General features: G+C 42.5%; 1 protein-coding gene across 1 annotated transcript in view; it reads right to left on the bottom strand.

The window, feature by feature from the left end:
• The window catches only part of mal2 (mal, T cell differentiation protein 2), a 38963-nt gene extending 29076 nt beyond the window's left edge, over positions 1-9887 (bottom strand). The window contains exon 1 of the mRNA XM_062064277.1: positions 9510-9887. Within this exon, the coding sequence (XP_061920261.1) occupies positions 9510-9638 (129 nt within the window). The 5' untranslated portion in view covers positions 9639-9887. The remainder of the gene's footprint in view (positions 1-9509) is intronic.
• Positions 9888-16811: the final 6924 nt, after the last annotated feature.

The following is a 16811-nucleotide window of genomic DNA, read 5'->3' as shown; positions in this document are numbered from 1 at the left end:
ACTTCTGGAGACTAAAACGGAGAGGCTCTAAAAAGGGTGAGATGTTTCCTGAAATTTAAAGTGGTTCTATGATCAAATTCACCTTTTCTCACTTATAAATGTTGTTACAAGGTTGGATATTCGTGTTAAACAATGCCAAAGCATCAAATCATAGGGTTCATGCATTTTGGTGTAAGCTTTCACACAGTTTTGGATGTCTCTGTTCGCAGGGATATAAATTCTGGCTATCTTGTGACATCACAGCAAGGTGGACGTACTTGGGACGTATTGGGGCCGGCGTGGCGCGGTTGGGAGAGTGGCCGTGCCAGCAACATGAGGGTTCCTGGTTCGATCATCACCTTCTACCAACCTTGTCGCGTCTGTTGTGTCCTTGAGCAAGACACTTCACCCTTGCTCCTGATGGATTGTGGTTAGGGCCTTGCATGGCAGCTCCCGCCCTCAGTGTGTGAATGTGTTTGTGAATGGGTGAATGTGGAAATAGTGTCAAAGCGCTTTGAGTACCTCGAAGGTAGAAAAGCGCTATACAATTATAATGTAGCGGTTGATTTAAGGACATAATTCACCACACCTGTTATTTATCTTTGTCATCATCATTCACTGTACTGTTCTATTGTGCACATGACAATGTTGTTATTTGTGTGTTGTTAAGAGCGAGTAATTCGGCGCGGCCCCTTTAAGTGGCCGTCAGTACATTCTCACAAAGGTGGGGGTTTGTTGTTCCCGCGATATTTGAGTGTTGTGATGAAAGCGTTCATTCTTGCTTGTGCTTTTCTTGAATAAACGACGCACACGTTTTTGTGTGTCAACTATATTTCAAATTGTCTAGCCTTCACGCTACGAGCACAACACTGGTGACCCCGACGCTTCACTGAACGGATTCAGTGATTTTTTTATCGACCATGAATGCGAATGCGGTTTCTCTAAAGCTGCCCGAGTTCTGGGAAACTTCCGCGACCGCATGGTTTGCCCAGGCCGAGGCACAGTTTGCCCTGCGTGGTATCACCGAGGACGACACTAAGTTTTATTATGTCGTGTCCTCCCTCGGCAACGCGACGGCGACCAAAGTGGTTAACGCCATTACGCACCCACCGGAGAGGAACAAGTACCGCACGTTGAAGGCTCACCTCTTACAGACATTTCATCTTTCCGACGCGGAGCGAGCTAACCGCCTTTTTTCGTTGCAGGGGCTTGGCGATTGCAAGCCCTCTGAACTAATGAACAACATGCTAGGACTCTTAGGTGAGCACACACCTGGATTCTTCTTCGTGCAGTATTTCCTGAGACTCCTGCCTACTCAGGTGCGGGCTGCTTTAGCCAACACCACCATTTTGGACTGCCGCGAACTAGCTGTTTTTTTTAGCTTCCCAACCGGCCTATGTGGCTGCATTCCTTCCGGCTGAGACAGAAAGACCCGTGGCAGATTTTTCCACTCTCGCTGCTGCTGCTGCTGCGCCCCCCAGGCGGCAACCGGATTCTGGACTATGTTTTTTCCACGCAAAGTTCGGGACCAAAGCTAGGCGGTGCCGTCCCCCGTGCAGTTTTCGTGGACCGCCGCCGGGAAACGCAGGGGCCGGCGCTCAGCAGTGGCCATGAGCGTCGGCAGTACTGGCAGGCTGCTCTTCATCCAGGACTCCCTCTCTGGACGACGGTTCCTGTGTGACACCGGCGCACAGAAGAGCGTCCTGCCAGCATCAAGGTTGGACATGCTGTCTGAGTCACATGGCCCCCCCATGGAAGCGGCCAATGGCAGCCCTATCCGCACTTATGGAATACGGTACGTGGAACTGTGTTTTGGTGGACAGCGTTTCAGTTGGAACTGTGTGATTGCTAAAGTGACGGTGCCGCTCATCGGTGCAGATTTTCTCTGTGCTTTCGGCCTCCTTGTGGATGTAAAAAACAGGCGTTTGGTGGATGCGATTACGTTCTGCTCGTACAAGTGCAGTCTCAGCGCGAAGGACTCCATCAGGCTTTCCAGCATGCTACCCACCGCAGACGTTTTTCTGCGCCTCCTCGCTGATTTCCCGACCCTGGCGCAGCCCACGTTCTCGTCATCTACCGCCAAGCATGGTGTGGAACACCACATTGCCACCACGGGCCCCCCTGTGCACGCACGAGCCCGGCGCCTGGACCCTGCTAAGATCTCCATCACTAAAGCTGAATTTGAGACCATGGAACGCCTCGGGATCATTCGCCGCTCAGACAGCCCGTGGGCGTCGCCCCTCCACATGGTGGAGAAGCCCGGAGGTGGTTGGCGGCCATGTGGTGATTACCGCAGACTCAACGAGGCGACTACCCCGGACCGTTATCCGGTACCCCACATACAAGACTTTTCCGCCCACCTCGATGGGAAAACTGTGTTTTCTAAGGTAGATCTTGTCCGGGGCTATCATCAAGTGCCGGTCCACCCCTCTGACATCCCGAAAACAGCGGTCATCACCCCATTTGGACTGTTTGAATTTTTACGTATGCCTTTTGGCCTTAAGAGTGCAGCACAAACTTTCCAGCGGTTGATGGACTCTGTTTTACGTGACTTGCCGTTTCTGTTTGTCTATTTGGACGATATCCTGGTCGCGAGCACCTCTCAGGCAGAGCATGTGACCCACCACAGGTCCCTTTTTCAGCGCCTTAGCCAACACGGTCTCATTGTTAACCCAGCTAAGTGCCAGTTCGGGTTGTCTGTGATCGACTTCCTCGGACATCGTGTCACGGAGTGCGGGGCAGTTCCCCTCCCAACGAAGGTTGCTGCCATCGCAAACTTCCCCCGCCCACTCACGGTTAAGGCTCTTCAGGAGTTCCTTGGCATGGTAAATTTTTACCATCGTTTCATTCCCCGGGCAGCTGACCTCATGCGGCCGCTGTATGATGCTCTTAAAGGAGCTGCTCCCAAGCACACGGTGGACTGGTCTGACGCGCGGCACAGTGCTTTTGTGGGGGTCAAGTCTGCTCTTGCTAACGCTACCCTGCTGGCACACCCATTACCCGATGCTCCTATTGCAATTACCACAGACGCGTCAGACTATGCTGTAGGTGCAGTGCATGAGCAGTGGGCAGGTGGCACTTGGCAACCTTTGGCTTTCTTTAGCAGGCAGTTGCGCCCCTGCGAGCGGAAATATAGCACATTTGACCGTGAGCTCCTTGGCCTCTATCTGGCCATACGCCATTTCCGTTCGTTGCTTGAAGGCCGGCCTTTCACAGCTTTTGTGGACCACAAACCCCTCACTTTCGCGATGGCCAAGACGGCTGAACCGTGGTCGGCTCGGCAACAGAGGCACCTCTCCTACGTCTCAGAGTTCACGACGGACATCCAGCACCTTGCTGGTAAAAGCAATGTCGTGGCTGATTGCCTTTCCCGAGCCGTCGCGAGCGCTGTCCATGTGGGGCTCGATTTTGCACAAATGGCAGTTGACCAGGCCGACGACCCGGACATCCAAGCACTGAAGGCTGCAGCCACAGGGCTACGGTTGTCTGAGGTCCCATTTGAGGACACAGGGGTTACGCTCCTTTGTGACGTCGCTACCGGTCGGCCGCGGCCCCTTGTGCCCGCCATTTGGAGGCGGCGCGTGTTCGACTCCATCCATGGCCTTTCCCACCCTGGGAGGAAACCTTCCCAGCGGCTGGTTGCGCGCGTTCATTGGTACGTGGGTTGCCCGTTTCGGTACCCCATCGGACATATCATCCGACCGGGGCTCTCAGTTCACTTCCGAGCTCTGGGCCGCTGTGGCCGAGAGCTTGGGTGTGAAACTCCACCACACGACGGCGTATCACCCGCAGGCCAATGGTATGTGTGAGCGATTTCACAGGTCCATGAAGGCAGCGCTCAGGGCGTCCCTGAAGGACAGCGCTTGGGTAGACAAGCTCCCTTGGGTGATGCTGGGGCTTCGGACTGCCCCCAAGGAAGACTTGCAATCTTCCTCGGCAGAGTTGGTTTATGGCCAGCCCCTGCGAGTGCCAGGGGACTTTATTCCTAGCACGACGGCACCTTGGTCCGCCAGTAAGCAGCGAGCTGCTCTCCTCGATGCCGCCAAGGGTTTTGCCCCCATCCCCACTTCGCAACACGGCCTTACGCCGTCTCATCTTCCCGTTTCCTTAAGGGGAGCGGCGTTTGTTTTTGTCCGCCACGACGCCCACCGCGGCCCCCTTCAACCTCCTTACGATGGGCCATTTCGCGTCCTAGAGAGCGGAGACAAGCATTTTCTGTTGGACATCGGGGGTCGGTCTGAAAAGATCACGGTGGACCGACTGAAAGCGGCCCACTTGGATCTTAGTCAGCCGGTTACCACGGCCGTACCCCCGCGCCGGGGTCGTCCACCCGCTCTACCTAGGCCCCAAGATGATGTTATGCATCCTTCGACGCAGGCCCCCGGGACCTTAGACAGTACAGATACCCTTCCGGTCCCCCCTGTTGACTCCCCGGCGTTAGTACCAGTACCAGGGCGGACCCTAATTAGTGCACCAACCCAAAAAACCTCCCTCCCCCATTTACACTCATTCGCACAAAAGGGTTGTTTCTTTCTGTTATTAATATTTCTGGTATATATCAATATAGATCAATACAGTCTGCAGGGATACAGTCCGTAAGCACACATGATTGTATTTTTTGATGACAATTTTTTTTTTTTTTAAATACCATAACCCCGCCCCCCAAGTTTTAGAAGCAGAGTGCTAAACGGATAATTCAGTTTAGATAAAGACTCAATTGCAATCCTAAACGGTTGCCACAACTAGCGTCTTTTTGTGTATTTTCTGCCATCTAAGGGGGACCTGAAAGTCGACCAGCCTGTCGGTCCATGGCCACATTTGTCTACTACCAGGTGAGAGATGCATGAATAATGATCTAGAATTTACTTTTAGCAAGTTGGAGACGAAACAGAAGCAGCCACCGGCTTCGTGTGTCAACAATAGCAGCGTAAGATAGCATTAGCTCACTGCTATCAATGCTGCATTAAAATAGTCCGTCTGCGTTGGCACTTAAAATAACAATATCACTCATATTTGGTTCATTTTGGTTTCATTGACATGTAAATGGAGTATTGTTGGTGGTTTCTGGATGTTTTCAGAGGGTGTAATGGGCGCAATAGAGGACCCTCAATCTGTTGACTTAATTGTTCGCTATTCATTTACGATTTCGAATGCATAAAAAAGCCAAGCATATGTGTTCTTGTCTTACATAAGAATTGTAATTTGATTAACAGCAAATCGCTTTTCAATTTTTGCGTATTTCCAGTATGACTGGTCTGATAATATGGTCAAGAGTGCAGAAGCGTTACAACAGTGACATAGAATAGACATAAATTGTCAAAGATATTTGGAGCGGAATGTTCAAAATGGCCGACTGAATTTGTGGCATTTTGTGATGTTTAGACTGTATTTTTACATAGTTTGTGGATTGTAAATACAATTGGATATTGCTTGATAGATACAATGAAACACAATTAACAGTATAAAGTCAAATTGTTTTTCCACTCTACTGGTTCTTAAAATGTAAATTAAAAGTGGCAAATGACTCATCCCCAATGCACTGTAGCATTCTTGCTGCCGGCAAATGCTCTTCCACAGTGCTAAACATGCTAATTTACACACCGTAGGAGGAAATGCTAACCACAAGCTAGGCCAGATCAATACAAATATCAACAGTAATGATACCAAATATAGCTTCAGTATTTGATTGATACTACAATGGTTAGATCCATATTTTTACTATCAATAAATATTTTGTTGTTTTTGTCATTGTTTACAAACTCAGGAAATAAGTCACAAGGGCAAAAACCAAATAAATTAAATCAGAGCCAATAGTAGGAAATCATTTAAATATTTAATTGATATTGTTACACCACCATTCTGTGTTTTAGTTAGATTATAATTGTGATAAAAAATGTAATCATTCAATAATGAAATACAACAGAAAGTAACCGGATACTTTCTGTTGACAAGGATACTGCTTGCTGATACGGAAATTTGTATTATTGCCCAAAACAAATGTAAAGTACCAAGCCAACAGAAGAATAAGTGCTTATTACATTTTAACAGAAGTGTAGATAGAAAGTACAACAGAAAGTAATCAGATATTAACAAGTAGATTAAGGCTATGTCTACACTAAGCCGGATAACCCCTAAACGAATAATTATTTGGCCTAAGCCCCGTTTCAGACACACTAAACCATCGTTCGGGAGCTCGACCACTCCCGAACTTTGGAACGCTCTCCCCGACCATCTTAGAGCACCACAGTCGGTCGACCATTTTAAGAAGGGACTAAAAACCCACCTTTTCAGCACAGCTTTTATCTAATTTCTCTGCCTTCTTGTTTTTAAATGCACTGCTTGCTTATCTGTTTTTTATCCAGTGCTTTCATGCTTTTATTTCTATTTTTATCTATGTTTCTGTTGTATGTCATGATTTCATTTATATTTTAATTTTTTTTATTATATATTCTTACATTCTATTTTTTTTTTTTTATACTTTGTAGCACTTTGAGATTTTAACAAATGTAAAGTGCGTTACAAATGCAATTCATTATCATTATTATTATTGTTTAAGGTCGACCTCCTCTGAGAAATTTTTACACGGGTAAGTGCGCTGTGTATTTTTTGAATCTCAGGCTCTTAGCTTTGTATGGACTCATTGATCATTTACAAACTGAGTTCGGAGAGGAAGTGACACCAGAAAGACCAAGCGTGTGCTTTGTATTACCTGGCCGTCGAGGGAAAACTACGGAAAACGGCCAATCCTTTTGGACTGGCAAAGCAGACTGTATCATTTATTGTCCGCCATGTATGTCGCGGACTCAACGTCTAGGTCCAGAGTATATAAAGTCACCAAAAATGAATGGACAATGAAGGCGAAGGCAAAAGAGTGAGGTGTGTCCTGACCAGATATCTAGATCCCTAGAGTGACTGATGTAAAATGTTCTTTCTCACATTGTGTACTTTTGTGTCCAATAAAGATTTGATTAATTTATGATGGCTCAGGTGTGATTCACTACAATAGGGCCCCACAGCACACTGGATTCCAGTTAATTGAAATACCACAAAACTGGATATTGTTCAGATAAGTTAAATTTAATTTAAGAATTTGCACACTAAGCAACACTGGAGGTAACTATGACATGCGCATTTTCCGCGCTTGCGTATTAAGTCGCGTTGCGCCGGCGGACGGAGGTCTTAAACGGTGGCATTGTTGTGTGTGGACACGGATAAGGTTAGGTGGGATTTACCCTGGATAACCTTATCCGGCTTAGTGTAAACGGGGCCTAATAATAGTTTGGGGAAATTCATACAACCGGAAATGTCGCAACATGTTACCGCTTGCTTAGCAGCTAAGAGCCTTTGTAACCTGTTTTGAAAAGGTTTTATTATCATTTTCATGCCTAACAAAATATATATATATATATATATATATATATATATATATATATATATATATATATATATATATATATATATATATATATATATATATATATATATATACATACATACATACATATATATATATATATATATATATGTATCAGTGACGTGCTGTGAGGTTCATGGCTGATGAGGCACTGACTTCATCACAGTCAGATTTACAAACATATGAACCCTAAAGAGTATCTTATTCACCATTTGATTGGCAGCAGTTAACGGGTTGTGTTTAAAAGCTCATACCAGCATTCTTCCCTGCTTGGCACTCAGCATTAAGGGTTGGAATTGGGGGTTAAATCACCAAAAATTATTCCTGGGTGCGGCGCCGCTGCTGCCCACTGCTCCCCTCACCTCCCAAGGGGTGATCAAGGGATGGGTCAAATGCAGAGGACAAATTTCATTACACCTAGTGTGTGTGTGACAATCATTGGTACTTTAACTTAACTTTAACTTTAAAAATACAAACTGTAGCACACAAAAAAGCACATTTAATAAAAAAAATGTTATTATACTCTCCTGAAGGAATCAATAAAGTACTATCTAATCTAATCTAATCTTACCTTTACTTATAAATGAAGTCCATGCGCCGCTGTTGTGCTGGATTAATGCACCCCCTGACGGGAGTGTTGTATCAACTAAAGCCCACACTTAAACTTTCCACGTGCAAGATTGAATCTATTTAAAAAAGTTATTTAATAAGAAGCCAAAAAGTGCAAAAACAATAATGTTCGTGTTGGAGGAGTTGTGAATGAACGAAATGTGAAATCCGTGCTGCAGTCTGCAGGTGTACCTAATGTTGTGGCCCTGCAGTCATTCACAACTCCTCCAACACGAACATTATTGTTTTTGCACTTTTTGGCTTCCTATTAAATAACTTTTATAAATAGATTCAATCTTGCACGTGGAAAGTTTAAGTGTGGGCTTTAGTTGATATAACACTCCCGTCAGGGCGTGCATTCTACGGCGGGGGTGCATTCTCTACCACCAGCAGGCAGGATTACTGCGAGCCTCAGCCAGTGCGTCTTCGCAGCAGTTTTATGATTGCTCAGCACAAGAAATACATTACACACATACAGTTGTTGACAAAATACACTGTACATTATATACCTCAGCTAACTAAACCATGGAAATGTATAATATAGTTCATATAGCAATACGGTCTCACTGCACAGCAGGCCAGCAGTTAGCCGAGTCCGCAATCCATGTTGAGGCACAACGCAGTGACTGGCTGCTGATCACCGCACCGTTTCTTCTCAGTATTTGAATGGCAAATGTGAAAATTCAGCGATTTTGAATAAAAATAATCTAAAACTGGTGAAGTTAAATGGAAAATAACTTTATAGTATAATCACTGGATACATATAACAATTTAATTTTTCTTTTTACATTTTTTTTCTTTCCATGATGGCACGTGAGGCCCCGCCTCACCTGCCTCCACTGACTGCACGTCACTGATATATATAGTTACCATTAGCGCCTTGCATGGCAGCTCCCTCCATCAGTGTGTGAATGTGTGTGTGAATGGGTGAATGTTGAAATACTGTCAAAGCGCTTTGAGTACCTTGAAGGTAGAAAAGCGCTATACAATTATAACCCATTTATCATTTATTAGGCTACAATAGTGCGATTTTAGGCCATATCACCCATCCCTAAGTGAATGCTGTCTGTGCTTGCTGATGTCGAATAGTCTCAGATGTTCCAATTCACAACAGATTTAGTACCAGGACGCTAAACAATAAATTCAGTCAATTTTATTCTAGGGACCCGGATGCAAAGCCCTGGTGGGCCGGATGTGGCCCGTTGGCAGCCAGTTGATGACTACCATTATGTGCTTGTCGTTTTGGTTGTGGGTGTTCAAGTTTTGGACCGGTAGTGTGTAATAAATAACGAAGGTCACTTACAAAGTAAATACATAAAGTTGTTAGAAGGAATGAGGGGAGAATGCGATCACCTTGTAGCTGTAAGGTCTCCAGCGGAGATCAAGAGTTAGCTATGCTAGCTAGCTAAACTTCCACTTTTCCTATCAGATTCCCCATACACTTCTACAGTTTTATTTTGGATCTCAGTACATTTTTTTTAACTGTAAAGCAAACGTGTGAACTTACTATTTCTAAGAGGACAAGCGCTCCAGAGTAAGTCCTCAACACTTCCAGTCCCAGTGGCAGCGAAAGGGTGGGCGCCGGGAAGGAGGTGGCAGCGGGATTCGTAGTGGGATTCGTAGCCGGATCCGACATCTCTCCTTCCGCCTCTCACTCGCTCTCTCTCGCCGCTGTTTACTCGTCCTCCCCTCTGGCTCTGACCCGTTGTAAAGCCGCTGGAACAAAGGACAAGAGTTGTAGGGGGGAAATTCCTCAGGAGTCAAGTGTCCCCTATTGAACAGGTTGGACAGGTGCACTCCGGGCCACTCCCAGACGGCAACAATGGTGCTGCGTTCAAAGACATCACGGAAACATCAGTGTCCAATTGGACTGTGACCGAAAGAATGGTGCTACTATCCAGGGCCATCCATATGGCGTCTACCGCTTGTCCCTAACGCCCCCAACCCTATACGATTTTTTTTTAAACTTTTTTAATATAAAAGTTATTATTTTTTAAATGTATTAATTTATACCTAACTTGAATTTAATTTGATGCATACATTTTTCTGTATGTTTTTGGTGCAAAGTAACAAATTAACATCCTTAAAACATATACAGTGGAACCTCTATTAAATAACTTAATTGGTTCTTGAACAGGGTTCGTAAATCGAAAATTCTGTATGGTGAAGCAAATTTCTCCATAAAAAACAATGTAAATATGAATAATGGGTTCCAGCCTAAACAAAAGTCCATAGTGAAGGTTTGTACACTTAAACACAATTTAAAGTGCCATACAGTAACGTAACAGAGAGTGAAGTATCAACGTATTATTTAATCCATCCCATCCATCCATCCATAGGTGCATGTCTTTGGAAGTGGGAGGAAGCCGGAGTACCCAGAGGGAATCCACACAGTCACGGGGAGAACATGCAAACTCCATACAGGAAGACCCCGAGCCAGGGGATCGAACCCAAGTCCTTCATATTGTGAGGCACACGCACTAACCCCTGCCCATATTATTTAATAACAAGCCAAAACAATACAGTAATGACAAGTTGCTCTCCCTGTATGTGCTCCTCTGCCAACACATGTACACACACATAAGTCCCTTTGGTGCCCTTAAAATTTATCAGAAATCACAAAAATCTTTAACTTTAACAACCATATTGCTACAATAATAAACATTTAAAAAAGCAAAATCCACTTACATTAACAATGGCAAAAGAGGAGTTGACGAGAAAAGGAGCAGACAGAGGGGAAGAAGGCAGGGGGCGTGTGTGTGTGTGTGTGTGTGTGTTTTCTTGGAAGAGGCGCCACTGAACGAGAAGTAGTCTTTTCAGAGACATAGTTTGTACGCGGAGGGATAATTGGCTCAATCTAAAAAGTTTGTAAAGCTTGCAAATAGAGAGGTTCGTAAATCGAGGTTTCACTGTATTTGTAAACCGTTCTAACTTAATTCCGCCTAGCATTAACGCCCATTACCAGAACTAATGCCGTGCACCACAGGATCCACTGGGACTCAATGGGTGTATTTGCCATTATATTATTATTAGTGACGGGGCAGGAAGCGGCTATGAATACGTTACATAAGTAAAATTTCATAAGAAGCAACCTGTCATTCATTAAGAAGTGGTTCTTCATTCAAAACAGGGGGCCCTATGGATCATGTGTGACTTTTCCAGAAAACAATCACTATTCAGTTATAATTATTGCAGATCCATTTTGTTGGGAAAAAAAGAATATAAAGAATGTATATATATATATATATATATATATATATATATATATATATATATATATATATATATATATATATATATATATATATTTATATATATATATATATATATATATATATATATATATATATATATATATATATATATATATATATATATATATATATGACCCACAAATGGCTGCTCTTTGGACACCCCTCTCCTGTATTTGCAAATTATATATATATAATTTGCTTTTAATCTAGAAACAGAAAAGGAGAAGACAACAATAGCAAAAAGAAGAAAAAAAAAGCAAAAATGTATAAAAATATTGAGAAAATACCAATGAAAATGCTAAAAATGTAAATTAAAAAAACGTTGTCACCTATAACAAAGCTGAGAGCAGACTGCTTTTTCTTAGCATATGTAAATTGGATTTTCTTTTTGTCTCTGATGTTATGGCATTATGGAAACCATAATTGGACAGACTACATAATTAGGGAAATGTACCGAACAATGTTTTGATCATATGGTCATATCAGCAGACCGCATACAGTATCAAGTTGTATCGATTCATAGCACACAACTTACAGCATTTAAGTCAAATATACATGTAGCTACTGCTTGAAGTGCATACAAATTCATGATTTCAGTCTGTACAAAAAAAACCAACGTATTAAATCGCTCCCTCTACATCCGTTAATCTTTCAGTATGCTGGTATTTCAACAATGAACTGGATATAGATGCAATAATAATTTAACAACTCATAAATAAGAAGGTCACTAGATTTTTTTGTAGTTTATTAACTGTGTCAAAAGACAAAAGTGTCTCTAAACTTTTGACTAGTACTGTATGTCTGCCACATCATCATAGAAAAACATGAAATTGTGGTAGAAAAGCGACTGAAACATGTAGTTAAAACAATCACCAATTGCTTATGTAGGAGGGAAAATAAGGATAAGAGTGGAATTTATTGATTACTTATTAGTGACTAAGGATACATACAACTAAGGGGACAATGGTGTGACTACTGGTTGACTTGGACTTTGAAGGAGTTGAATAAGTAAATATATATTCATAAGTTAAGAGTTAAGACTTCGGCATTGACTGACTTTGTTGTATTTTTTGTAAAAACACATCAAGACTGAAACTTAAAGGTTAGGAAAGTTACTTTGCTGTTGTATTGAAAAGCGCACTTAAAAGAAAAAAGAAACATGCCACTGTTAATGTTTAGCTAGGATTTGGAATATAAAAACCAATATTGACATAACCTCTTGAAAGCATTCTGGCTTAAGTTGAGTTGAGGAGGAGATGAGACGTTACAATGAACGACAGGACGATGCCTCTCATCGCACACCAGCAATGTTTTTTACAGCAGGACTGCTAGGCTGGCAAACCTTTATTACTGTTAACAGCAATCAGATACAGTATGAAGGAAATAGCAGGCAAAGTGGTGAAAAAGCAGTGAGTCCCCAGTGAGTCCTTTGCATGGACAAAACCTCAACACAGAAACTTAAGAACATGTAACACAAATGTCCATTGAATAAATTGAATAACAACATTATTGGGATGTTATTGATATTAAGATTTTTATGAATATTATATGCATTCAGAGTCTTTATAAGCCCTGCACACAGCTTTTACAAACGCTTATAAAGACTTCCTAAACTATGCTCTTAAAACACTTTATACACTAAAACCTACTTTATTTTTTTCGTTTATTCTGTCTTTCTTTCTAAGCTTCAAGTTTTTTATTAAAACCATTAAACAACTATTATTGTTATGCTTTGATACAGTTTTTGTTTTCTGTTTAGCTTATTACAGTACTGCATTTGTACGTCTTCTCAATTGTTCTGTAAATTAATATTATAAGTATTGTAAAGATGGGATTAGGTTGGCGTTGGAGTTGCACTATTTTATTGGATTAGATTGATTAACATTCAATAAAAAAATTTAAAAAACATTTTTAAAAAGCCGTTTTGCAGGCCTTCACTGTGTGAATAAGTTGTTACGTACGTCAGCAGCCAAGTGGAACTATTGCAACCTGTAACCTGTTTTGAAAAGGTAATATACATACAAAATAATATATTACAAGAATCGTGTTGAATTGAGAATTGATTCTGAAATCGAATCGTCACCCCAAGAATCCTAATCAAATCGTAAGGTGCCCAAAGAGTCCCACCTCTAGTAAACATAGTTTGTCATTTGCAGTGAAGTGCAGTCAGTGGAGGCAGGTGAGGCGGGGCCTCTCGTGCCATCATGGAAAGAAAAAAAATGTAAAAAGAAAAAAAAAAAAATTAAATTGTTATATGTATCCAGTGATTATACTATAAAGTTATTCTCCATTTAACTTCACCAGTTTTAGATTATTTTTATTCAAAATCGCTGAATTTTCACATTTGCCGTTCAAATACTGAGAAGAGACGGTTGAGGCACGTCACTGCGTTGTGCCTCAACATGGATTGCGGATATGGCTAACTGCTGGCCTGCTGTGCAGTGAGACCGTATTGCTATATGAACTATGTTATACATTTCCATAGTTTAGTTAGCTGAGGTATATAATGTACAGTGTATTTTGTCAACAATTGTATGTGTGTAATGTATTTCTTGTGCTGAGCAATCATAAAACTGCTGCGAAGACGCACTGGCTGAGGCTCGCAGTAATCCCGCCTCCTGGTGGTAGAGAATGCACCCCCCGCCGTAGAATGCACCCCCTGACGGGAGTGTTATATCAACTAAAGCCCACACTTAAACTTTCCACGTGCAAGATTGAATCTATTTAAAAAAAGTTATTTAATTAGAAGCCAAAAAGTGCAAAAACAATAATGTTCGTGTTGGAGGAGTTGTGAATGACTGCAGGGCCACAACATTAGGTACACCTGCAGACTGCAGCACGTATTTCATAATTCATTCATTCACAACTCCTCCAACACGAACATTATTGTTTTTGCACTTTTTGGCTTCTTATTAAATAACTTTTTTAAATAGATTCAATCTTGCACATGGAAAGTTTAAGTGTGGGCTTTAGTTGATATAACACTCCCGTCAGGGGGTGCATTCTATGGCGGGGGTGCATTAATCCAGCACAACAGCGGCGCATGGACTTCATTTATAAGTAAAGGTAAGACCATATAAACGTTTTTTTTATTAAATGTGCTTTTTTGTGAGCTACAGTTTGTATGTGTAAAGTTAAAGTTAAGTTAAAGTACCAATGATTGTCACACACACACTAGGTGTAATGAAATGTGTCCTCTGCATTTGACCCATCCCTTGATTAACCCCTGGGAGGTGAGGGGAGCAGTGGGCAGCAGCGGCGCCGCGCCCGGGAATAATTTTTGGTGATTTAACCCCCAATTCCAACCCTTGATGGTGAGTGCCAAGCAGGGAAGAATGCTGGTATGAGCTTTTAAACACAACCCGTTAACTGCTGCCAATCAAATGGTGAATAAGATACACTTTAGGGTTCATATGTTTGTAAATCTGACTGTGATGAAGTCAGTGCCTCACCAGCCATGAACCTCACCGCACGTCACTGGTCATTTGTCTCACATATACAGTCGCGATCAAAAGTTTACATACACTTGTAAAGAACATAATGTCATGGCTGTCTTGAGTTTCCAATAATTTCTACAACTCTTTTATTTTTTTGTGATAGAGTGATTGGAGCACATACTTGTTGGTCACAAAAAACATTCATGAAGTTTGGTTCTTTTATGAATTTATTATGGGTCTACTGAAAATGTGACTAAATCTGCTGGGTCAAAAGTATACATACAGCAATGTAAATATTTGGTTACTTGTCCCTTGGCAAGTTTCACTGCAATAAGGCGCTTTTGGTTGCCATCCACTAGCTTCTGGCAAGCTTCTGGATTAATTTTTGACCACTCCTCTTGACAAAATTGCTGCAGTTCAGCTAAATTTGTTGGTTTTCTGACATGGACTTGTTTCTTCAGCATTGTCCACACGTTTAAGTCAGGACTTTGGGAAGGCCATTCTAAAACCTTCACTCTAGCCTGATTTAGCCATTCCTTTACCACTTTTGACGTGCGTTTGGGGTCATTGTCCTGTTGGAACACCCAACTGCGCCCAAGACCCAACCTCCGGGCTGATGATTTTAGGTTGTCCTGAAGAATTTGGAGATAATCCTCCTTTTTCATTGTCCCATTTAAAGGCCTACTGAAACCCACTACTACCGACCATGCAGTCTGATAGTTTATATATCAATGGTGAAATCTTAACATTGCAACATATGCCAATACGGCCGGGTTAACTTATAAAGTGCAATTTTAAATTTCCCGACACACTTCCGGTTAAAAACGTTTTATTATGCTGACGTATGCGTGTGACGTCACGAGGACAAGGGAAGTATTCGGAGCTCGGAGAATCCTATAAAACAAGCTCTGTTTTCATTTCATAATTCCACAGTATTCTGGACATCTGTGTTGGTGAATATTTTGCAATTTGTTTAATGAACAATGGAGGCTGCAAAGAAGAACGTTGTAGGTGGGATCGGTGTATTAGCGGCTGGCTGTAGCAACACAACAAGGACTACTTACTTGGATAGCAAACGCCTAGCCGATGCTAGCCGCCAAACCCACGGATGAAGTCCTTCGTCGCGCCGTCGATCGCTGGAACGCAGGTGAGCACGGCTGTTGATGAGCAGACGAGGGCTGGCTGGCGTAGGTGGAGCGCTAATGTTTTTATCATAGCTCTGTGAGGTCCGGTTGCTAAGTTGCTAAGTTAGCCTTAGCGTCGTTAGCAACAGCATTGTTAAGCTTTACCAGGCGGAGAATTATTAACCGTGTAGTTACATGTACATGGTTTAATAGTATTGTTGATCTTCTGTCTATCCTTCCAGTCAGGGATTTATGTATTTTGTTTCTATCTGCATTTGAGAACGATGCTATCACGTTAGCTCAGTAGCTAAGTGTGTCACCGATGTATTGTCTTGGAGATAAAAGTCACTGTGAATGTCCATTTCGCGTGCTCGACTCTCATTTTCAAGAGGATATAGTATCCGAGGTGGTTTAAAATACAAATCCGTGATCCACAATAGAAAAAGGACAGTGTGTGGAATCCAATGAGCCAGCTTGTACCTAAGTTACGTTTAGAGCGAAAAAAGATACGTCCTGCACTGCCTCTAGTTCTTCACTCTAACGTCCTCATCCACGAATCTTTCATCCTCGCTCAAATTAATGGGGTAATCGTCGCTTTGTCGCTCCGAATCTCTCTCGCTCCATTGTAAACAAAGGAAAATTGTGAGGAATATTACCTCCTGTGACGTCACACTACTTCCGGTACAGGCAAGGCTTTTTTTTATCAGCGAGCAAAAGTTGCAAACTTTATCGTCGATTTTCTCTACTAAATCCTTTCAGCAAAAATATGGCAATAACGCGAAATGATCAAGTATGACACATAGAATGGATCTGCTATTCCCGTTTAAATAAAAAAAATTCATTTCAGTAGGCCTTTGAAGCACCACTTCCATTGGCAGCAAAACAGGCCCAGAGCATAATACTACAACCACCATGCTTGACGGTAGGCTTGGTGTTCCTGGGATTACAGGCCTCACCTTTTCGCCTCCAAACATATTGCTGGGTGTGGCCAAAC

This window comes from Entelurus aequoreus, linkage group LG11 (assembly GCF_033978785.1).
Source record: "Entelurus aequoreus isolate RoL-2023_Sb linkage group LG11, RoL_Eaeq_v1.1, whole genome shotgun sequence".
Taxonomy (NCBI): domain Eukaryota; kingdom Metazoa; phylum Chordata; class Actinopteri; order Syngnathiformes; family Syngnathidae; genus Entelurus; species Entelurus aequoreus.
Note: the sequence above shows the minus strand (reverse complement) of the source record. Positions and strands in the feature narration are given on the sequence as shown.